The sequence below is a fragment of the Pan troglodytes genome, chromosome 6 (assembly GCF_028858775.2).
Source record: "Pan troglodytes isolate AG18354 chromosome 6, NHGRI_mPanTro3-v2.0_pri, whole genome shotgun sequence".
Classification (NCBI taxonomy): domain Eukaryota; kingdom Metazoa; phylum Chordata; class Mammalia; order Primates; family Hominidae; genus Pan; species Pan troglodytes.
The window spans coordinates 173,211,657-173,235,310 of NC_072404.2; the positions used below are offsets into that span (position 1 = coordinate 173,211,657).

A 23,654-nucleotide genomic window follows, 5' to 3' on the forward strand; every position below is an offset into this window, starting at 1 on the left:
GACCGACCCCCACACCGTAGAACCACACGCAGGCCTTCACCGTCCTTTCCTGACTCTGCCGCCGGACCGACCCCCACACTGTAGAACCACACGCAGGCCTGCACCTCTGTCCTTTCCTGACTCTGCTGCTGGACCGACCCCCACACTGTAGACCCACACGCAGGCCTGCACCGTCCTTTCCTGACTCTGCCGCTGGACTGACCCCCACACTGTGGACCCACACGTAGGCCTGCACCGTCCTTTCCTGACTCTGCCGCTGGACCGACCCCCACACCGTAGACCCACACGCAGGCCTGCACCTCTGTCCTTTCCTGACTCTGCGGCTGGACCGACCCCCACACCGTAGACCCACACGCAGGCCTGCACCTCTGTCCTTTCCTGACTCTGCCGCTGGACCGACCCCCACACTGTAGACCCACACGCAGGCCTGCACCTCTGTCCTTTCCTGACTCTGCCGCTGGACCGACCCCCACACTGTTTGTGCTTTTGCTCCCTGAATCGTTCCTGATGATAACTTGCCTCCTCCAGTCTTGTTCCTTGTTCACTGGCGTCCCTCACTCCAGGCAAGCCCACAGCTTGGTGCTGGGCTAATCCAAGCTGCCGACAGAAAACCAATAAAAAACTGAGCTCACGTCTGGCTGCTACAGAATTCTCTTTGCATGCCTCATTCCAGCTATGTCTTCTTACAGAGGAGACATTGGGAACATAAAACTCTGGAATTCCACGTGGATAGCATAATGCATACCTACTTTCCTTACACACACTTTTAATTTTACCACATTTCCTGCACAATTGTGTATTCCTGCCTCTCGTACATGAGGCAATAACTTCCCAAAATATCTAGCCTAAGAGCTTACAAAGGAGGAAGAACAGAGAACCAATTCTTATTTGAATGTATGAGGAAACAAAGACACACACAGTTATTGCAAGATAATTTAACATCATGCAAGCCTTAATGAAAACATAATTATTAATGATGCTTTATTTTCTTAAAGCATTGAGCAACTGCATCACTGTGCAGATTGTATCTTGTTTGCAATTACTTTGCCATTACATGGGATTTGGGAAATCCTTTCTGTGCCAGGGAATGTCTTGCCGCTTACTTTTCTCATGGAGTATTTGGAAGAAAACAGATTGTTCAGTATGTATGCTTTGACTTTGAACTTTAGAAGCATTTGCCTCATTTGAAGTTCTACTGCAGGCTGCTTTCCTGTTACACCTGCTGGGTGGCATGACCGGTCCCAAGAGAAGACCCTTGTTCCCTCAGCACAGGAGTGGGCTGGATCTCACCAGGAGCAGCAGAACGCTCGCCATTCCCGAAGGACCAGGGCCACCCCATCTGTGTTTTTTTTGTTTTGTTTTGTTTTTGTTTTTGTTTTCAGACAGAGTCTCGCACTGTCGCCCAGGCTGCAGTGCAATGGCGTGATCTCGGCTCACTGCAACCTCTGACTCCCGGGTTCAAGCGATTCTCCTGCCTCAGCCTCCCGAGTAGCTGGGATTACAGGCACCCGCCACCATGCTCAGCTAATTTTTTTTTTAAAGTAGAGATGGGGTTTCACTATGTTGGCCAGGCTGGTCTCGAACTCCTGACCTCGTGATCCGCCCACCTCGGCCTCCCAAACTGCTGGGATTACAGGCATGAGCCACTGCTCCCGGCCCCCATCTGTGCTTTCTGTTGCAGCTTCGCTCTCATGATGCTTAAGAATTAATGAGCTACACAAACACATGACTGAATGATTAGTGACTAACATTTAGAAATAGAAGCATTCACCCAAGAATTAGGACCCAGGCTTTTTCCCGAAGCCTCAGCAGCTTGGCCACAGCCTTCGGTGCTGTAGGACAGGCAGGAAAGGTGAGAACCCCTCCCCCTGAGTGATCCTGAGGGCTCCACTGCACAGTCCCCACCATCCCTCAGGGTCTCCTGGGCACTGTGGCTCACTCTGGTTTTGTTTCTTGTTTTACTTTTGTTTCTCTGGACACGCAGGCTGCTAACTCCCGAAGGCAACTGCCAGCCTTCAAACAACTCCAGTTTGCAATCCCAAATGAAGTGTAACGCACACTCATGGGCCAGCATCCGTGGTGGGAGGAGCCGCTGGGTCCTGTAACTGGGGCAGGTTTATATTCCTCCCTGCCCTGGGTTGCAGGTCTCAGACTTTCCTGCAGGAGGTGAGTCCTGAATAACCTGCCCCACCCATCTGCCCCAAAGCCTCCTGCAATCAGCTCATCTGCAACATCTCTGACTGGAGAGACACATTCGGAAGAGTGAAGTGATTTTTGTTTGGTCCTGGTGAGAAAAATAAGAATAACGCCAAGCAGGGTATCTAGTATTGACGGTGTAGGTCATAAGTAAAATGCATATTTTACCACAGTGTTTGGTGTCATTTCTATATAAATCTAACTTGTTCATGTGTTTACATATTTCTTGGCTTAGACATTTTATTACTTTAATAATGTATCTGGAAAGCTACCCTTTATTTGGTGTTAAGTATCTGCATACGCAGGGCATTTAATTCTACAACTCTGATGTAGACATTATGGTCTCTACTCCATGGAGGAGCACACTGAGGCCAGGTGGCTTCAGTAATCTGCCCAGGGTCTCACAGCAAGTTGAGAAAAACAGAGTCAAACCCATGTGCCTTTGAATCCAGTCTGCCCATTCTTTCATGGAATCATTCATTCACTCATTCAACAAATAAGCCCCTGTTATGGGCCAGAACCACTCTAGTCACTGATGACGCATGATTGAGCAATACAGACCGAGGCCCTGCCTTCAAGGAGCGTAGGAGTGTATACTTTCTGGTTCTGGTTTTGCAGAGACGAGGTCTTGCTATGTTGCCCTGGCTGGTCTCAAACTCCTGGTCTCCAGTGATCCTCCCAGTTCAGCCCCCAAAGTACTGGGATTACAGGCATGAGCCGCCGCACCAGGCCAGGAGATAAAGATTCAAGTCCTATGGATGAAAGTGCCTTTACAAGAAAACTCAGAACTGCCTGGGAAACTCCTCACTACCTGGTGTCCAGTACCCAAATCCAGCATTTACCCAATGCTTCACACTTGAAGTGCATTGAAAAGTCTAGAGAAAAGAATGGGTTCTTCTTGCCAATCTGAATCCATTAACAGTAGAAATTAGAGTGTTTTTTTTCCTAACAGCAGTGAAATAGCGCATTTGTCCAGCTAACATGTATTGCAAACCTCCACAGCAGACGTTATTCTAGTTTTTCCTAGAGTCTCTCCAACCCTGTCATGGCCTCACAACCATATACATAATTTGTGGGGCCCTTTGTTGAAGAATTGTAGGAGTCTCAAGATGGTACCAGCAAAGCATGAACCATGTGTGAGGCCTCTAAGAGCCGGGTCTCAGCCACATGCCCAGGCCACCTCCGTCCTTGTGGGGAAACTGAGGCTCAGGAAAATAAGGAAACTGCTCTCCTCCTAAATGGTCATATCATTTCATACTAGGAAACAAGGCTCCAGCAATATTTTAAACACAAATATCTTCAATCAAATCATGGGATTCACTTAACCTGAAAAACGCCACCTTTCACTCAAACAGAATTATTATTTGCAAATCCACAGTGGTCTTCCCTTGTTGTCTCATCTTAAAGACGGGACGACGGGGGAGTTTTGACGTACTGTGACATTTCCTTGACATTCCTTATTTCCAGGAAAACCTCATGTCACTGTCTCAAGACACTAGCTTGCACCTTTGCAACTGCTTGCAATATTCAGACAGGGCACTGAAGACGAAGCCTGGGCTCCGTTTGGGAAGGAGAGTTACATAACATGAGGCCCCATTCCCCACCTTCCTCACTTGGCAAATCCAGAACACAGGTGAAACAGGTAGCAACATTGCCCGCGAGGGCCGGAGTCTGCAGGTGGTGGATACACCACATCCAGATGCAAATGCCATTTACCCAGACCCTCCCCTGGGGCTCCTGGGAGTTTCTCACTGCGGGGGCTCTTGGCTTTGAGTGATATTACTAACACACAGCACTGTCGCTGCAGTGGTTAATCTGCGCTGCCCTGATGTGTAGACAAAATTATCCAGGGCTTTATAGTCATCGAAGCCACAGGGAAAATGAGAGAGCCAACCCAGGGAATGAAGGACCATTCTCACCCCTCACAGGATTCCCGCTGCCTACAACATCTTTGTAAATCCCTTATGCATGGGGACAAGACTAGGGGCAAAACAATCACAACTCTGCCCCCGGAAACTGAAACATACTTTCCAGAAGTTTCCCGGCAAACCCCAGGGACTTCTCCCACTGGCAGGGTGGGAGAGGGGCAGGCACTGGGGAAGGAGGTGGAGGGGCCCGGGCAGCAGTGGGGTTGTCACAGGATCGAGCAGGCACAGGCATCTCCCGCGCCCCGTGCACAGAGAAGACCCCAACAAGAAGCATCAGGGTTGAGAATTCCCACTGCTGCCTCTTCGGTAATGACACCGTATTCATCAATCCAGTAAATCACACAGATGAGAAAGTAAACGCTTCTCCCACCAGGAGAGCACATGAAGATTGATCACAGAATTAGGCTGCGTGCCCCGAATGCCCCGGCGGTCCTCGTGGCTGATGTGGGAGCTCCACCGAAGCCATCTGTAAGAGAACTGTCACAGAGCCCGTCTCACTGTGGACTCAGGGGCTCGTGGGAATGTGTCTTTGGCATCCTTTTTCCCAGGAGCACTGCCCATCTCCCCGAGATTCCGCGGAGGGCGGCCTGGCATCGATCACCGCCGCCGCAGACAGCCACAATCACGTCGTAAAACCCGGCTGCGGTCACTGCGGGTCTGCTGGCATAATTACATCACATGCTAATGCAGTTTTAATGGTCTCTAATGATGTCATAAGAAATAATGGGATTTATGTGACAGCTACATAACCACTAACAAAACATATTCAGCATAACTAGCACTTCCACAAAACCGCAGGAGAGTCTGAGAGTGACAGCTTGCGCATCCTGTCCGCCTCTTTTCCTTTCCCAGAACAATGAGCAGCTCCGAGAACATGCTCTGACAGGCAGCACCGCGTGACCGTGTCTCCCGCCTGTCAGAGCTGCTCCCCTCGCGACACCAACGAGGCACAGCCCACACCCCCATCCGTCCCTCGAGCCGGTGCATTTGCCAAGTGTGTGCCCGTGGCTGCTGGGCCCAGGTGAGGCACAGGATGTGGAAGTAAGACTTGCGTGCTCCCCTGCACATGAGCACACACGCACGCAGGCACCAGAACTCAAGACCCAGGCGTGGGGCAGCCTCTGCCTGGCCAGGACTGGGGACCTCGGAGAAGGGCTGGACGCAGCAAGAATCAGACTTCAGCTCTGCAATGTGGGCAGGGGACCCGCAAAGGATCCTGCGGGTGAGGCCACCGCGGGGGCTCCCTGGGGAGGAGGTGGAGAGGTCCAGATTCCCGAAGGCTCCGAGGGACGGGCGGCGGGACTCAGGTTTGACTCTGTAGGAAAGAGGGGGCCGCCAGTGTCCTCAGGCGGGAGATGCCCGAGAGTGATGCTTACCCAGGACTGAGTCTGGCAAAGCCCAGCCCTGCTCCCGGAGAGCGGAGAAGCCGTCCGTGCTCAGAATCCATCTTCCGACAGCGAAGGCGGTGGCCAGGAGGGCCAGGGGCAGGGAGCAGGCACGGGCGAGGCCCAGCTGCTCTGTGAAACCAGAGGCTCCCCGAGGCACACGCCTCCCTCGCCCGCACCGGCCTGGCATCTGCCAGTCCCACCATTTTGCTGAGACTCTGTGAAGGTGAATGGGGTTGCCTGGGCTCGGGGACTGGAAGAAGAAGGACGTTTATCTCGTGAATACGGGACGCTCCTTATGGGAGAGGAGTGGGAGACATGAAGCAAAGCGTGACCACCGAGGAGCTGGGGAGAAAGCGAGAAAGCAAGGAAGCAGTGGGGGACGTGGAACGGGGCCGGGGGAGGGCCAGAGAGGATGGTAGAAGGTGACAGTGCGGAGTGCAGGGTTCCTGGGTCCTTGAGGGGAGCCGGGCTTCTCAGCCTTGAAGACTCACTTCTTCTCTGGCCTCACTCCTGGGTTCCGCATCCCAGCTGCCTCCCCTTCCTCCCCCCACGCCCCCGGCTGCCTCCCCTTCCTCCCCCCACGCCCCCGGCTGCTTCCTCTTCCTCCCCCCATCCCATCAGTGGTCATGCTTCACTTCCTCTCCCCACTCCTCCCTCATAAGGATCATTGTGTTCATGAAATAAACTTATTCCTTCTTTATTTATTTTTATTTTCCATAGGTTTTGGGAACAGGCAGTGTTTAGTTACATGAGTAAGTTCTCGAATGGTGATTTGTGAGATTTTGGTGCACCCAGCACCCAAGCAGTGTGCACTGAATCCAATGTGTGGTCTTTTATCCCTCACCCTCCTGCCACTCTTTTCCCCGAGTCCCCAAAGTCCTTATGTCATTCTTAAGCCTTCACATCCTCATAGCTCAGCTCCCACTTATGAGTGAGAACATATGATGTTTGGTTTTCCATTCCTGAGTTACTTCATTTAGAATAATAGTCTCCAGTTCCATCCAGCTTGCTGTGAATGCCATTATTTCATTCCTTTTTATGGCTGAATAGTATTCCATGGGATGTGTGTGTGTGTGTGTGTGTGTGTGTGTGCGCCACAATTTCTTTATCTACTCATTGATTGATGGGCATTTGGGTTGGTTCCATATTTTTGCAATTGCAAATTGTGCTGCTATAAACATGTGTGCAAATATCTTTCTTGTATAATGACTTCTTGTCCTCCAGGTAGATACCCAGCAGTGGGATTGCTGGATCAAATGGTAGTTCTTTTAGTTCTTTAAGGAATCTCCACACTGTTTTCCATAGCAGCTGTGCTAGTTTACACTCCCACCAGCAGTGTAGAAGTGTTCCCTGTTCACCACATCCACACCAGCATCTACTGCTTTTTGATTTTTTGATTATATCCAATCTTGCAGGAGTAAGGTGGTATCACACTGTGGTTTTGATTTGCATTTCCCTGATCATTAGTGATGTTGGGCATTTTTTCATATGTTTGTTGGCCATTTGTATATCTTCTTTCAAGAATTGTCTATTCATGTCTTTAGCCCATTGTTTGATGGGACTGTTTGTTTCTTGCTAATGTGAGTTCTTTGTAGAGTCTGGATATTAGTCTTTTGTCGGATATATAGATCATGAAGATTTTTTCTCACACTTTGGGTTGTCTGTTTACTGCTGAAAGAAATCACAGATGACGCAAACAAATGGAAACACATCCATGCTCATGGATGGGTAGAATCAATATTGTGAAAATGACTGTACTGCCAAAAGCAATCTACAAATTCAGTCCAATCCCCATCAAAATACCACCATCATTCTTCACAGAACCAGAAAAGACAATCCTAAAATTCATATGGAACCAAAAAAGAGCCTGCATAGCCAAAGCAAGACTAAGCAAAAAGAACAATCTGGAGGCATCACATTACCTGACTTCAAACTATTCTATAAGGCTATAGTCACCAAAACAGCATGGTACTTGGTATAAAAATAGGCACACAGACCAATGGAACAGAATAGAGAACCCAGAAATAAACTCAAATACTTAACAGCCAACTGATCTTCGACAAAGCAAACAAAAACAAAGTGGGGAAAGGACACTCTATTCAAAAATGGTACTGGGATAATTGGCAAGCCACATGTAGAAGAATAAAACTGGATCCTCATCTCTCCCCTTATCCAAAAATCAACTCAAGATGGATCAAGGACTTAAATCTAAGACCTGAAACCATAAAATTTCTAGGAAATAGCATTGGAAAAACTCTTCCAGACATTGGCTTAGGCAAAGACTTCATGACCAAGAACCCAATAGCAAATGCAACAAAAACAATGATAAATAGCTGGGACTTAAACTAAAAAGTTTCTGCACAGCAAAAGGAACAATCAGCAGAATAAACTCATTCCTTCTTCCAGTCATCTAGCCCAAACAATCCCACTGTATACAAAGAAAGACCTCACACCTTCCATTGCACCAAAAGAGTTTAAAACCCAGCTCACCATGAAAGCCATGGAGACTTTAAAAGAAATACCACCTTGTATTTAAGAAAATCTCACTCATGCATTCCCAGCACAGTAGTGCGCCTGTTAGCCTCAGGTCTGCTCCAATCAGTGTGGACAGCAAAGCCCCTGGCCACCCTGACCGTCCAGCTGTTGGCATGTGGCCAACCAGTCCTCCCTTCTTCATTCTGGCCCACCCTGTCCCAGGGGATGTTATTGGGGGAGGGCAGAGATGGCCAAAGCAGTGAGCAGCGGCAGGCCCATCTCTGCCCATCACTACGCCACGGTGGGCCCTGAGGTCCCAGGATCTGCTCACAGTGAGCGACCATGGAGCTTGCAGCTGACCCTGTGGCCCCTCTCCTATCCTGAGGATGAAGTGGTTCCTCTCCCAAGCCCCAGAACGCAAACTGGACCCATGTGGCAGGCACTGAGCCCAGGTGCCAGGCAGCCCTCAGCCCACACCATCACCCTGGAGCCATGACGCTAACAGGGCATGGCAGCCATCAGCAGCAGGGCGGCCAGGAGGGAACCTTCAGAAAACACTGAGCCCCTGTGCGCCCAAGCCACAGCCTTCCACGTGCTGGACAGCCACCACAGAAGGGCTTTGCCAGAGGAAAATATGGTAAACTCAATGCACGCATCCCGAGCTGGCCCGAGGATGTTTTATTCCAAAGCCACCTCTTGTGACTGCCTGCCCTCTGCCCAATTATCTCAGTTATGTGTCTGGGTGCAACAGCTTCCTCCCTCCCATGGCTCCAGGCCGCCCTGCTGCTCACGGAGGCACCTCTCATGGTACCCAGGCTGCTTCTTTTCCATGGCCCTCAGATGTCCCTGATGACAATCTCACTTTTAACTAAGGAGGCATCCACACCTCCACGCGTTCATCAGTAATTGTGGGCCTTGGCAGCAACAGGTGAGTTTCCCAGGGCTGCAGAACCACAGAGCATGCCCCATGTATTTGACATATGGAGAGAGGCAGAAGGGGGTGTGGGATGGGCCTGCAGCTTTGCGGGTGTTGGAGGCATGAGGCCTTTGTTGTTCAAGGACTCACTGCATCACGCTTGAATCACACTTGCACTTAACACACACTCCTCTGCAGTCACTGAGCTGGGTTCAGGACACAGATAGGCACTGAGGAGCTGATGGTCTGGGGAGAAAGACAGCACACGGCTAATGTTCTGGGGGCCACGGTGCAGGGAAGGCACTGCAGACCCGGGAGGACACACCCCCAGGACAGTACCTCATGCTCCTCAGCGGCATCAGAGCTGAGTCCTAGACAGGGAGCCTGACGGGACAGGAGCTGGGGCATCAGTCCATGGGGAACCCCTCCTTCTGAAATAAGCCATCAGCAGGACCCAGTAAGGCCTGGGTGTCCAGACACGCACCCGTCCCTGTCTGACAGCACAAGCAGGCATGAGCACCTAGAACAAAGGGCCTGCGGTCATTGGCTGCAGTCAGTGTGAGGCTCCCACTTACCATCTGTGGCCTCATCCTCCCTGTGTGCATGGCCTGGGCCCACGGTGAGTTCCTGGGTCCTAAAACTAGGCGCCTTCCTGGGGGCCATAGGGAGGGATAGTGCCAAAGATACAGGCCTGGGATGGAATCCTTCGTGGAAAGGAATGCAGTTTGAACCATTCAGGACACTTGATGGCAGGTGGCTCCTTCCAGTTCAAAGTAAGAGGTAAAAAGCCTTAAAATAACAGCAGTAGGAAAAAGAACGTGAAGAGCCCTGCACACAGGTGAGACTCAAAGACCATCAGGAAAACTGCACTTTGTGGACTAACGTGGCTGTGCCCATGGAGCAGCGATGTCCGAGGCAGGGCCCACTCTCTGGGCCCCGGGAGATTCCCTTCCTCTTCAGCCTCACTTCCCTAGCCTGAGTTGTACTCAGAATGTCTGAGGTCACTGGCAGTTCTAGAACCTTCTCTAGCACTGTCCGATTTGTTTGTCTCATGAGCCAGGTTTCAAACAGCTCAGGGGCAGGGATGAGTGTTCCCCTTCTTACATGTCCTGCTCTGCGCCAGGTCAGTGCAGGCCCCCACTTGATGTGATGGACATCAACGGTGTCGGGGGCCACAGCACACTGCTCTTTGTAACGCCCATGAAGTCAGATCATCCCACTCAGCCCACGACGGTTAGCAGCCTGGACAGATTTCCTTCTGGTTCTTAGAGACAGATTATTATTATTTTTTTTTTGAGATGGAGTCTTGCTCTGTCGCCCAGGCTGGAGTGCAGTGGCGCGATCTCAGCTCACTGCAACAACTGCCTCCCGGGTTCAAGCAATTCTCTGCCTCAGCCTCCCAAGTAGCTGGGATTACAGGCACCTGCCACCATGCCCAACTACTTTTTGTATTTTTAGGTAGAGATGGGGTTTCACCATTTTGGCCAGGCTGGTCCTGAACTCCTGAACTCATGATCCACCCACCTCAGCCTCCCAAAGTTCTGGGATTACAGGCATGAGCCACCGTGCCTGGCCTAGAGACAGATTTAAGGCAATGGAGCATCAGGGCATCCTCCCTGAGATTTCTTTTCTGTGCTTCCTCACTATGCCCTCCCCAGAGCAGTCTGAGGCATCAGAAGGCCTGAGGAAGGCCAGGATGAAGACAGTGGAGGTCAGGTGAATCTCAGGCTCAAAGACTCCTGAGAAAGGCCCTGGAAGACACATAAGAATCAACACAACTTAAGAGCAAAGATACCGCTGTGAAAGTCAGGGATTTGTGGATGGATAAAAAAGTCATAGATGAGGAAATAGTAAGACACCAAGATCAGCAGCAGGGCCCCTCACAAGATGAAAAAGGAGATGAAGACTATAGGGCTCACCTAGGCAGGGACAGAGAGGAGAACAGAAGGGAGAAAAGATAGAGAACAGGACTGATGGAGGCCTTGTCAGTAGTGGAGGAGAGCTTGAGGAAGAGCCAACAACCACCCATGATCACAACCATCCCAGCTCCATCCCAAAATCCATCCCAGCTCCAACCAGCACCAACCGCAGCTCCATCCTCAGCACCATCCCAACTCCACTTAGCTCCATCAAACTCCATCCCAGCTCCATCCTCAGCTCCTTCCCAACTCCACTCAGCTCCATCAAACTCCATCCCAGCTCCACCCTCAGCTCCATCCCAACTCCACACAGCTCCATCAAACTCCATCCCAGCTCCACCCTCAGCTCCTTCCCAACTCCACTCAGCTCCATCAAGCTCCATCCCAGCTCCACCCTCAGCTCCATCCCAACTCCACACAGCTCCATCAAACTCCACCCCAGCTCCACCCTTATCCAAACTCGATCAGAACTCCACTCAGCTCCATCAAACTCCATCCCAGCTCCACTCTCAGCTCCTTCCAAACTCCACTCAGCTCTATCAAACTCCATCCCAGCTCCATCCTCAGCTCCTTCCCAACCCTACTAAGTGTCATCATACTCCATCCCAGCTCCATCCTCAGCTTTATCTCAACTCCAGTCAGCTCCATCAAACTCCATCCTAGCTTCACCCTCAGCTCCATCCCAACTCCACTCAGCTCCATCAAACTCCATCCCAACTCCACCCTCAGCTCCATCCCAACTCTATCCCAATTCCACTCAGTTTCACTGAACTGCATCCGAGCTCCATCCTCATCCTAGCTCCATCCCAACTGTGCTCAGCTCCATCAAACTCCATCCCAGCTCCATCCCAACTCCACTGAGCTCCATCAAACTCCACCCTAGCTTCACCCTCATCCCAGCTCCATCCCACCTCCACTCAGCTACAGCAGATTTCATCCCAGCTCTACCCCAGGTACACCCAAGGCTTCAATAATCCCCAGCTCCATGAACTTCCATCCAGCTCCATTCCTATCCATCCCTACTCCATCCCAAGCTGAACCAAGCTCCATAGACTTCCATCCAGATTCATCAACTCTATCCCAGACCATGGAGCTCCATCCAGCTCCATCCCAGCTCCACCCCATCTCCATCCACAAATCCATCCCAGCTCTATCCATCTCCATTGTATCTCCATCCAGTTCCATCCAGATGCATGCCCTGCTTTATCCTTACCTCCATCAATTTCCATCCTAGCTCCATCTTACGCCATGCAGCCCCATCCAGCTCTATCCAGCTCCAGCTCTATCTGCAGCTCCATCCAGCTCCATCCCATCTCCATACTACTCTATACCCGGCTCCATCACTACTCCATCTCATCTCCATACTACTGTATACACAGCTCTATCACTGCTCCATCCCAGCTCCATCCAGTTCCATCCCCTCCTTCATCCAGCTCCACTGAATTCCATCCCCATCTCTCTTCTGTTTTATTCCCAGCTCCTTCCATCTCCATTCCAACTCCATTCAGCTCTATCCTAGATCATCACTGCTCCATTCTAGCTCCATCGTGCTCTGTCCTCAGATTCATCTCAGCTTTTTTCTGAGCTTCATCCCATCTCCATTTCCAGTTCCTTCCCTGATCTATCTTAGCTCTATCCCAGTCCATCCCAGCCCCATCCACCTAGCTTCCCCCCCAGCTCCATTTCTGCTCTATCTCATTTTTATCCTTATTCCTTACAAGTGGCATCTCCAGCTCCTTTCTGAGCTTCATCCCAGCTCATCCCCCCCTCTCTTGAGTTCCATCCCAACCTCCATCTCTGCTCCCTCCCAGCTCCAGTGCAGTTTCCTCCAAAGCTCCACCATCACCTCCATCCTTGGCTCCAGCTTCTTTCTTAGCTCCCTCCCTGCCTCCACACACACACCTCCGTGTATCATCTGGAAGAAGCTATTTCCACCTTTTCTGACTCACTATTTATCACTGCTCAAAAGTGTGCCACTTTGGGAATATCCAAAACACTGATAAAGAGGATGTCTCCAGGGACTGATGAAATGAGCCTCTCCACACAAACGCCTACCTGTAGAGTCTGCCCTTGGGGATATAACCCTGTCACACTACCTGTGCCCTGCTCCCCGAAGGTGATAGAGTGCCTGTTACATGATTTTCACTAGTGTCCCAGGTCACAGGTTCACAGAAGATTAATCCTTGAATAATCACTAAAGATGAAGTAGGCAAACCCCTCTAATTTTCAAAATATAAAACTATGGCCCAGAGAGGAAAAGTCACTTCCCCAAGATCCCATAAAACCAGATTATCTAATTCTCCTTCAGCATAAAGAGGAAGATTTTAAGATCCTGGAAGCATCTCAGTTCTTTCAGGTCTTGGGAGCTTCTTCTATTTTCAACCTCTGTGAAATCTGTCCTGTGTGGTTTCCCTAGAGTTAATATTTCTTCCCTAGGAACCCAAAACACTGACTGGGAGCTACCTCACAAGAAACCAAGGTGGTGCCAACATGCACACTTGTCTCTGTTCTCACATACACCTAAGGGTCCACGTGCCCCACATCGCTGCTGCCCCCCTTCTCTTCCCTTACCTCCATCTCCTGATCCCGTCAGAAACTGGGATCTTGCTGTCCACTGTACATTAAGGTTATGTCATCTACACCTACCCAGATCTGTCCCCTAAGTCACCTGGACAGCACCCCTTAGAAGTCATCCAGGTACCTGAAACAAACCTATCAATCAAACCTGTTAGGAAGCTCCCTCAAACCCTCCCCCCTCCTAAATCCCTGGTGTGCTGAAAGCCACTCCATACATTTCCAGTACCCTCAGTCACATCAGAAGTTAAAACACTGAAGTATTTCCTACAAGGTGGGAAACAGCTGCAGCCCCTGCCCACCCGCCACCTCCAGAACCCCAGGTGCCCAAACATCCCAGGCCACTCTGGGAACAACAGGCCCTCCCCATTGTGAGCCACAGGGAAAACACTTGACTGCCCAGGGGCCACCAGCACTTCTGCCTGAGGCCCTACTTGCCTGTTTCCATGGGCAGGCATCACACTGTACAGATCAACACACACTTTGCACTCAGATCTACCCTCATCCTTGAAGGTGCCTTTCTACAATTCTTCAAATCCTGCTTCACAGGCAGAAGTCACCCAGTGGCCACCCACTGCAGTCACGCTGTACCTGCTCTCTTCCCTCACCTGCATCTTCTCGTGTCCCCTGCCCACAGCAGCCCATGAACATGCCCCCTCTTTCATGTGGATATCTGCATCTGCCCTGCACCCGCCCCCTCTCACACATGGATCCCTGCACACCGCCTGCCCACAGCAGGCCCATGTACCTGCCCCCTCTCTCACATGGATCTGGGAAAGTCCCCTGCCCACTGCAACTTGATGCACCTGCCCCCTCTCTCACCTGGATCTCTGCACTTCTGCTGCCTACTGCAGGGCCACACACCTGCCCCCCAAAAAACACCTGCATCTCAGCATAGCCCCTTCCTACTGCATTCACCCTGTGCCTGGTCCCACTCTTACCTGGATCTCTGCAAACCACCTGCCCACTGCAGCCCTGAGTACGTGACCCTTTGCTCACCTGGATGTCTGCATGAGCCTGCCAATTAAAGCCCCATGCACCTGCCACCTCTCACCTGGATCTCTACAGCCCACTCACCCACTATAGCCCCACAAATAGCCCCCCCTCACCTGGATCTCTGTGCTCCCATTGCCACCACACCCGCCTTGCACCTGCTCCCTCCTTTACCTTCCCCAGGTGGCCTCAGGGCTGCTCTCTCTCAGCTCTAGTCAGACCATCTCACTGTGTTTACCCTGTAGGGTCCTCTCACTGTACATACTGGGTCCCTAAATGGCCTCTCTGTCCCTGCTGAGCAGTCCTACCTGGCTTGCCCACCGGACCACCCCATTTCAGGGAAACCCCAGCAGCCCTGGCATGTATGGAGCCCCCTGTGTCCTTCCACATCTTTCCTGTCCATGGACATTTCCTTGAACATGCTCATTGCATATGTCTGTACCCTAGGAACGGTGTGGGCCACAGTGAGCAGTCTAGAGTTGCATGTCACATCTCTCTCTGGGACACCTCCATGTGTCCTTCAGATTTCTACTTCTAGAAACTTCTGATCCCAGGCTGGCTGGGGTGCTTCTCATGCATGTCCCCTAGTGCCCTCCATGCTAATGACCCATACACTCTTCTGTCTTTTCCTAATAAATGGCAGAATTGAGGCAGGGCCCATGTGTCTCAAAGGGGATGCCCAGCTCCTGGTGTGAGGCCAGGTTGCCACAGGTGCCCAGTGAGCATCTTCTGTGAGGAGCCACTGAGTGAACGAGGTCAACCTGTGTGAAGGGGCCAGTGAATGAATGACGTCAACCCTGTGTGAAGGAGCCAGTGAGTGAAAGACATCAACCCTGTGTGAAGGAACCAGTGAGTGACTGACATCAGCCCTGTGTGAAGAGTCAGTGAGTGAATGACGTCATCCCCATGTGAAGGAGCTAGTAAGTGAATGACGTCACCCTGTGTGAAGAGTCAGTGAGTGAATGAGGTCACCCCTGTGTGAAGGAGCCAGTGAGTGAATGACATCACATCACCCCTGCGTGAAGGAGACAGTGAATGAATGACATCACCCCTGTGTGAAGAATGAGTGAATGACATCACCCCTGTGTGAAGGAGACAGTGAGTGAATGACATCACCCCTGTGTGAAGGAGACAGTGAGTGAATGACGTCACCCCTGCGTGAAGGAGACAGTGAATGAATGACATCACCCCTGTGTGAAGAATGAGTGAATGACATCACCCCTGTGTGAAGGAGCCAGTGAGTGAATGACATCACCCCTGCGTGAAGGAGACAGTGAATGAATGACATCACCCCTGTGTGAAGAATGAGTGAATGACATCACCCCTGTGTGAAGGAGACAGTGAGTGAATGATGTCACCCCTGTGTGAGGGAGACAGTGAGTGAATGACGTCACCCTGTGTGAAGGAGCCAGTGAGTGAATGACATCACATCACCCCTGCATGAAGGAGACAGTGAATGAATGACGTCACCCCTCTGTGAAGAATGAGTGAATGACATCACCCCTGTGTGAAGGAGCCAGTGAGTGAATGACATCACCCCTGCGTGAAGGAGACAGTGAATGAATGACATCACCCCTGTGTGAAGAATGAGTGAATGACATCACCCTTGTGTGAAGGAGACAGTGAGTGAATGATGTCACCCCTGTGTGAGGGAGACAGTGAGTGAATGACGTCACCCTGTGTGAAGAGTCAGTGAGTGAATGAGGTCACCCCTGTGTGAAGGAGCCAGTGAGTGAATGACATCACATCACCCCTGCGTGAAGGAGACAGTGAATGAATGACGTCACCCCTGTGTGAAGAATGAGTGAATGACATCACCCCTGTGTGAAGGAGCCAGTGAGTGAATGACATCACCCCTGCGTGAAGGAGACAGTGAATGAATGACATCACCCCTGTGTGAAGAATGAGTGAATGACATCACCCCTGTGTGAAGGAGACAGTGAGTGAATGATGTCACCCCTGTGTGAGGGAGACAGTGAGTGAATGACGTCACCCTGTGTGAAGAGTCAGTGAGTGAACGAGGTCACCCCTGTGTGAAGGAGCCAGTGAGTGAATGACATCACCCCTGTGTGAAGGAGACAGCAAATGAATGACGTCACCCCTGTGTGAAAGGCTCAGTGAGTGATGTCACCCCTGTGTGAGGGAGACAGTGAGTGAATGACGTCACCCCTGTATGAAGAGTCAGTGAGTGAATGACATCAGCCCTGCATGAAAGGGCCAGTGAGTGAATGATGTCACCCTGTGTGAGGAAGCCAGTGAGTGAATGATGTCACCCCTGTGTGAAGAGTCAGTGAGTGAATGATGTCACCCCGTGTGTGAAAGAGACAGTGAGTGAATGATGTCACCCCTGTGTGAAGAGTCAGTGAGTGAATGATGTCACCCCGTGTGTGAAAGAGACAGTGAGTGAATGACGTCACTCTGTGTCATGAGTCAGTGAGGGAATGACATCACCCTGTGTGAGGAAGCCAGTGAGTGAATGACGTCACCCCTGTGTGAAGCATTAGTGAGTGAATGACGTCACTCTGTGTCATGAGTCAGTGAGTGAATGATGTCATCCCTGCATGAAAGGGCCAGTGAGTGAATGACATCACCCCTGCACAAAAGGGCCAGTGAATGAATGACGTCACCACTGTGTGAAGAGTCAGTGAATTAATGACGTCACCCATGCGTGAAAGGGCCAGTGAGTGAATGACATCACCCCCTGTGTGAAAGAGACAGTGAGCGAATGACATCATCCCTGTGTGATGAGTCAGTGAGTGAATGATGTCACCCGTGTAAAGAGTCAGTGAGTGAACGATGTCACCCGTGTGAAGAGTAAGTGAATGATGTCACCCCTGTGTGAAGGGGCCAGTGAATGACGTCACCCCTGTGTGAAGAGTCAGTGAGTGAATGATGTCACCTCTGTGTGCAGAGTCAGTGAGTGAATGACGTCACTCTGTGGGAGCCAGTGAGTGAATGACGTCACCTGTGTGAAGAGCCAGTGAGTGAATGAAGTCACCCTGTGTGAAGGGACCAGTGAGTGAATGATGTCACCCCTGTGTGAAGGGGCCAGTGAGTGAACAACACGTGTAGGCAGGCACCCCTCGGTCCACAGGCAGGTGGGCACACAGCCCGGGCCGGCCTCTTGTCTCAAGTCCTCCGTGGATGTCACTCTACCCTCCCTCTTCTCTCTGACCTCTCCACACCCAGCTGTGCACTGTGGGAGCTCCTGCAGCTTCTGCACTCAGCCATCTCTGCTCCAAGCTTCACATATGCACGCATGGTTCCTCAAGCACTTGTCGTGAGACAGGAAAGAGGCTGCCCCTGTGTGTACTCACCCACCAGCCCTGCATGCCTCATGCCCACAACTCTCTAAACCAGTTCATGCTGAGACCACGGCCATGCCTGCCATGGGAGCTGCAAAGACTCGGGATCCAAAGCCAGGTCTCCAAAGGGCAGCGCATTTTCCTGACAGCCAGGGACAGGGCCGTGTCCACAGCAGGTGCTCGTGAATGCTGCGCAGTGTTCTCTGGGGTGGGCCCTCCAGAGGCTCCCACACATTGGCATAGGGCGTGTGCAGAATGTTCTAGAGCCTTGGGTGGTTACAGCACCAAAGGTTTGACACTTGGCAGCAGCGACACTGTCCTTCAGGAGATTTTCATCCTTCCCCTTAAACACTGGTTTCCACTGCCTCTAAATAACTTACCAAAGCTGCTGAAATCACCTTTCACTTCTCTAAACAGGTTCCCTCATGTAATTAACAAGAGCCATGGGCTCACAGCTCCTTCCCTCCCACCCAGTCTCTGTGATCGAGCAACAGGAGCCAAACAGGAACCCCAGGGCCCCGTACTTACTCCACGTCAGTGAACGCGCTGCTGGGCACCTGCAGGAGGCGGGCGACGTCCTCCACCAGCCGCCTTCCTTCCTCGGGGCGCAGGGGGCTGCGGATGACAGCAGGGATGGGGAGCAGTCACCACAGAGCCAGCAGTCCTGGAGAACTAAAGCCCCGTGGCCCCACAGCCCTGCTCCCTGGTCCCCACACACACCCTGCTCTCCTGGCCTGGGGTCAGCTGCCCCCTCAGGCACAAGGAGTCACCTGAGTTTCCAGCAACAAGACAAACAGTGCAGTGCGGACGGGGCTGTGGGAAGCGCAAGTGGCCCACCGTGTGGAGACTGGCTCCTCTCAGCCTTCAGTAAAAATAAAATAAAGGGGAGAAGGGAGAAGGGACAGGCAGGTGCGGCGGATGCTGGGACTCTGACTGCGGATGGGGCGGATCCATGGAGAAAGCACCTGTTTTTAATGGGCTCATTTCTGATGTGAACCAGGCCCCAATGAGGGGCAATTTAACTACCCAATGGAAGTGTGAGCATGGAAACCAGGCAGCCAGCCCACTGGCAGCAACTCAGGGCAGGGGGCGGGGGCACTCCCGGAAGGCACTGTGGCCGCAGACTCCCCACAAGGCCACCTGGCTGGGGACCTGTCTGTCAAGAGGCAAGAGCCATCACCAGGGTGGTTTGCAGCCTGATGACTCATCCTGAAGGCCAGCATTCGGGTTGAAAGTCACAAGTTGCCTGTGAAATCCTGTTAGTACCACTTTAATGGAGTATTAAGTTACAATGTTATGTAAAAACATGTTGTACCGCAAAGGCTTTCACCCCAGGGGACTGAAACGCCTGCATTCCTCATCCAGTGAGCGTGCAGGATGCCAGCAGGGCACCAGGAGCTGCTTCCAAATACAGCAATTAACAGCAAGACCAGCCCTGCCCTCGAGGGGTTCACGTTCTAGAGATGCTGGCGAATAGAAATCGATCATGCTATGATGGGTTGAATTATGTCACCTAAAAATTCATATGTTGAAATCCTAAAACGCAAATAATGTGAACTGATTTGGAAATAGGGCTATCATAGATTTAGTTAAGCTGAGGTCAATAGGGTGAACCCTAAGCCAATATCACTGGTGTCCGTATAAAAGGAGGGTTTGGACTCAGAGACAAACGCACAGGGCGTCGCAAAGACACGGGGAGAAACCCCCAACAAGCTGAAGTCATCTCAGGCCAGTAGCAGCAGGGGCGAGGCTGGGAGCAGACCCTCCTCAGCCTCAGGGGAACCAGCCCTGCCCACACCTGGGTCTTGGACTTCCAGCCTCCAGGACAGGAAGAAGATGGATTTCCCACTTTGGAAGTGTGCGCCAGCAGCCCAGGCAGACTAGCTCCTGTGGGCTGACAAGTTCTCTGGAGGAGACAGCTGGGTAGAGAAGCGGCATGCAGGGCTGTGCAGGGAAGGGCAGAGAGGAGAGACTGTCTTGTAAAGTGGGCTACAGGAGGCCTCTCTAGTGGGGCCCTGTTTGAACAGAGGTGAGGGAGCTGGTAACAGGGTATCAGACAGTGAGCGGAGAAGGCAAGGGGGCCGCAGTGCCCCATGGTGAGGAGGTGAAGTCACAGAGCAGCTGGGTGGACATGGCCTGGAGACGAGTGCAGGAGGCTGTCAGCTGGGGCAGGGGCCTGAGCTGGCCACCACGGCTGTCCGGTGGGGAGCCTGGGGATCTGGAGGGACATCTGAGGCCGTGCCGGTGGAGTCCGCTGGCGCTGGGAGAACACAAGATGGGCAGAAGCCCCAGGAAGGCCCAGCTGGGAGTGGTGCTGACAGAGTCAGGAGTTTACATCCTGCACAGGTGGACATGGGGACCCCAGCAGGGCATCCAGGCTGGGTGCTGAGGGGCGACGTGTCTGTGAGTGCAGAGGTCAAAGGCCCCAGCAGGGCATCCAGGCTGGGTGCTGAGGGCAGTGCATCCATGTGTGCAGAGGTCAGAGGCCCCAGCAGGGTGCCCAGGCTGGGTACTGAGGGGCGATGTGTCTGTGAGTGCAGAGGTCAGAGGCCACAGCAGGGCGTCCCGGCTGGGTGCTGGGGGCAGTGCATCATGAATGCCGAGACCGGGGAGCTGTACGACCAGAGGTGTTCACTGGGAGTCGGCCTCAGGAGGGTGACTGAAGCTGGAGCACCTAAGACGGAGACTTGCCCCCCAGCATTTAGGATCCCCCAGCATTGAGGGCCCCCCGGCATTTAGGGCCCCCCAGCATTGAGGGCCCCCCAGCATTTAGGGCAATGAGGGGAACTGGCAAAAGAAAATGAAAAGGACTGTGACAGAGGGAAGCAGCGAGCTGGCAAGAGTTCCAAGAAGGAGAAGGGCCGGGCCTCAGATTGGTCCAGAGAGATGAGGATGGGGAGCTGAGGCCGAGCTTAGCGGGTCATGACGGCTGTGGGCTGACCTCACAGGAGCTCTTCTGCAAGGCTGTAGGGACCCGCAGCCTGTTCAGCATTGGAGGGATGGAGAGTAGGAAAGGAGAGATGGGGCCAACACTGTAAGAGCCGCCCAGGGTTCTGGGGGCAAGAGGGGCGGTTTCTGTTAAGCTGGAAGACGTACTAGGACACTAGCATAGGGATAGGAGTGATGAGACAAGGTGCTGGATGTAGGGCATGGCTGTGTGTGCCCAGAGCAGGCAGAGGCCTTCGGCAGGAGTAGGACAATGGTAACAGAACTGGCACCAGGGCTGGAGACCCCAGGCATTCTCTATCCATGACTTACACTCAGGGACCCCTTGGGGAGAGGACCCCAGCAGGGCCTGCAGATTCAGACTCATGAGCAGGCGCATGCCATGACTAGTCTAGCCTCAGAGCGCAGCTGCACTAGCTGGAGAGAGAGGGTAGTTATTGGGGGTTATGAGTCCTTCCTGGGGACAGAGAGATGCATTGAGGTGGATTCTCATGGGCCTCGCACCCTGCAACAAGAAAGCCATCTGATGTCGCCGATGCTACAAGCTGTCGTTGTGGCCACCAGGGACACAGCCTACCATCCTTGGCCATGACTTCGAGGCACGTAGCAATCCAGGACCAGCTGGGGCACAGGCCGCCTTCCACTCAGGGAGGAGCCACATCTGGGCTCAGGGGCTGAGCCTGTCCCAAAAGCCCGGTACCTCCAGGGAGGCCAGTGGCCCCTACATCTGGGTACCCCTCAGAGCCACCTGGGGAGGGTGTCCAGGCCCATGCCTGTCCTGCCCAGCCAGTGTGGCTGGAACTGGAGCCCAGGACAGTGTATTTAAAATAAAAAAACCAAACCAAACAAAAAAACCCTTTGTAGGTGAAGGTGACAGCTGGTCCAGTTTGGGAGCGGTTACAGCAATGGAAAGATGAGGCTGCATCCACGTACCACAGGCCTTCCCTGCCCAGTCCAGGGCTCTGGGACCTGAGTGGGCCAAGGACTCACCAGGATGGGCCAAGGACTCACCAGGAATGCAAATGCCCCAGCCACCCTCCAGCATTTCGGAGTCAGGAGGCCACAGGTCAGGCCTGGGAATCTGTGTTTCTCATGGGTTCCCACTGGTGCTGACACTTGTTCAGGCATCTGCTTTGGGAACCCCTTGGCCAAACTCCCACACCATAAAATCAGCAACAAAGCCACATGACTTCCAACCCTAGACTAACGTAGGTCGCTCAGCTTCAGGCAATCTACACATCAGTTGGGAGGGATGTGGAAGACGTGCCGTGGGAATGCTCTACTCTTCATCTAAGAAATATTTCCTGAGCACTTGTGGTACCAGGCTGAGCCAGGAGCTATGGAAGCAGAGATGAGAGAGGAGGAGAAGCCAGCGGCCCGGCAGCCTCCAATCTGGCAGGAGCAATGGTAAAGAATATGCATTTAAAAACCCATGGCAAACCCCAGGGAAAAGAGAAGCCACCGGCCGGGGCCCTGGGGCCTACATGGGAGCCTGGTCCAGGCTGGGGTAAGGGAGCCCCAGAAGGGTCCCCAAGAACTACCACAGGGCTGAGAGAATGGATCGTGTTACTAGTCTAAGGCACGGAGTGCGAGAGGCAGACACAGGGATGGAAACAGCAAGCAAATGCCCTCGGGTAGCACAGTCACTCGGAGAATTTGAGAGAAGGGGCAGGGGAGGCACGGATGGCTAGGAGGAAGGGAGCCAACTACATGGGTGCTCCTCACCCATTAAGGGATTGGAGTTTATCCCAAATACAACGGCCAGCTATCAACAGGGCCTAAGCAAGGGCACTGTCCCACTCTCCTGGTCCCAGCTACTCAGAAGGCTGAGGAGCCAAGATCACTGGAGCCCAGGAGCTCAAGGCTGCAATGAGCTATGATTGCACCTGTGAATATCCACTGCACCCCAGCCTGGGTGAAAGAGCAAGACCCCATATCCAAAATAACAACAACAACAACAACAAAAGTTCCCTCCCCTGGATAAAGAACAGGTTGGAGACCAGAGGAGACACAAGGGAAACAGCTGGTGGCCTCCAGATTGTCTCAATGAGACATGAGCTCAAGCAGCATGGACCGTGGTAATGGTGACTCAAGTGGACATGGTCATAGACTGCGATGTGTCAGCGGGTAAGGTGTTCAGAACTGTGAGTGAGAAAGATGGGCTCTGCAGGGTTGAAGAGACAGCAGAGCAGATGCTGTTTTCTGAAGCAGGCTGCTATGAACTAATTGTGACCCCTAAAATCTGTATGTTCCAATCTTTAGCCCCAAGGTGAAGGTGTGAGGAGGAGGGGCCTATGGGAGGTGGTCAGGTCATGAGGGTGGAGTCTCCTAATGAGATCAGTGCCCTCTACAAGAGGCTCTGTAGATCTTTTTCCTTCATGTGAGAAAATGCCATCTGCAACCCAGAAGTGTACCTCCACCAAGAACCCAAAATCTACTGGCATCTGGATTCCAACCCCTGGAATTGTGAGGAAGAAATTCCTATTGCTTCTAAGCTGCCCCATCCATGGTGCTTTGTTATAGCACTGTGAGTGGACTCAGGACAGCCCCAGGACAGAGGAAAGATCCTGAGGTCAGCATCAAACACACTGAGTCTGTGTTGCCTTCAAGGCATCAGGTGAAGATATGACAAGACTGGGTGGGCCCTAAACTGTCTGCACTGAGCCCATCCCTCACACTCCACCCTGTGCCACCCTCAGATGGAACAGGGAAGGAGCCTGGTTCACTCAGGTGAGTAACTGGGAACTTGAGTTTTTAAGACAGGCCCACTCTGCACACCCTGCATGGAGCGGTGAAGTGAGGACCTCACCCACGTGGGGTAGGCTTTGGCTACTGCACCATGCACCTCTCCCTGCACATGGGCACAAGTACTCATTCCACAAGTAGATTCTACCTTGGCATTAACTGCATGAATGAATGAACACGAAAATGTCAAAAACAGCAAAAAATCCAACATTTTAAAAATCATTAAAATGTAAACTATTAAATGAACCCCACTCAATTTATAAAGTTTC

At 52.3% G+C, this 23,654-nt stretch overlaps 1 protein-coding gene across 7 annotated transcripts in view; it reads right to left on the bottom strand.

Annotated features, from left to right (window-relative positions):
* The window catches only part of PTPRN2 (protein tyrosine phosphatase receptor type N2), a 1,123,220-nt gene that overhangs the window by 618,030 nt on the left and 481,536 nt on the right, over positions 1-23,654 (bottom strand). For 6 of the 7 annotated variants that reach the window (XM_024358152.3, XM_024358149.3, XM_054655427.2 and 3 more), the window contains one exon: positions 18,223-18,309. The exons of the other annotated variant lie outside the window; for it this stretch is intronic. In XM_024358152.3, coding sequence (XP_024213920.2) covers positions 18,223-18,309 — 87 coding nt within the window. The remainder of the gene's footprint in view (positions 1-18,222; positions 18,310-23,654) is intronic. 7 annotated transcript variants of the gene reach the window in all.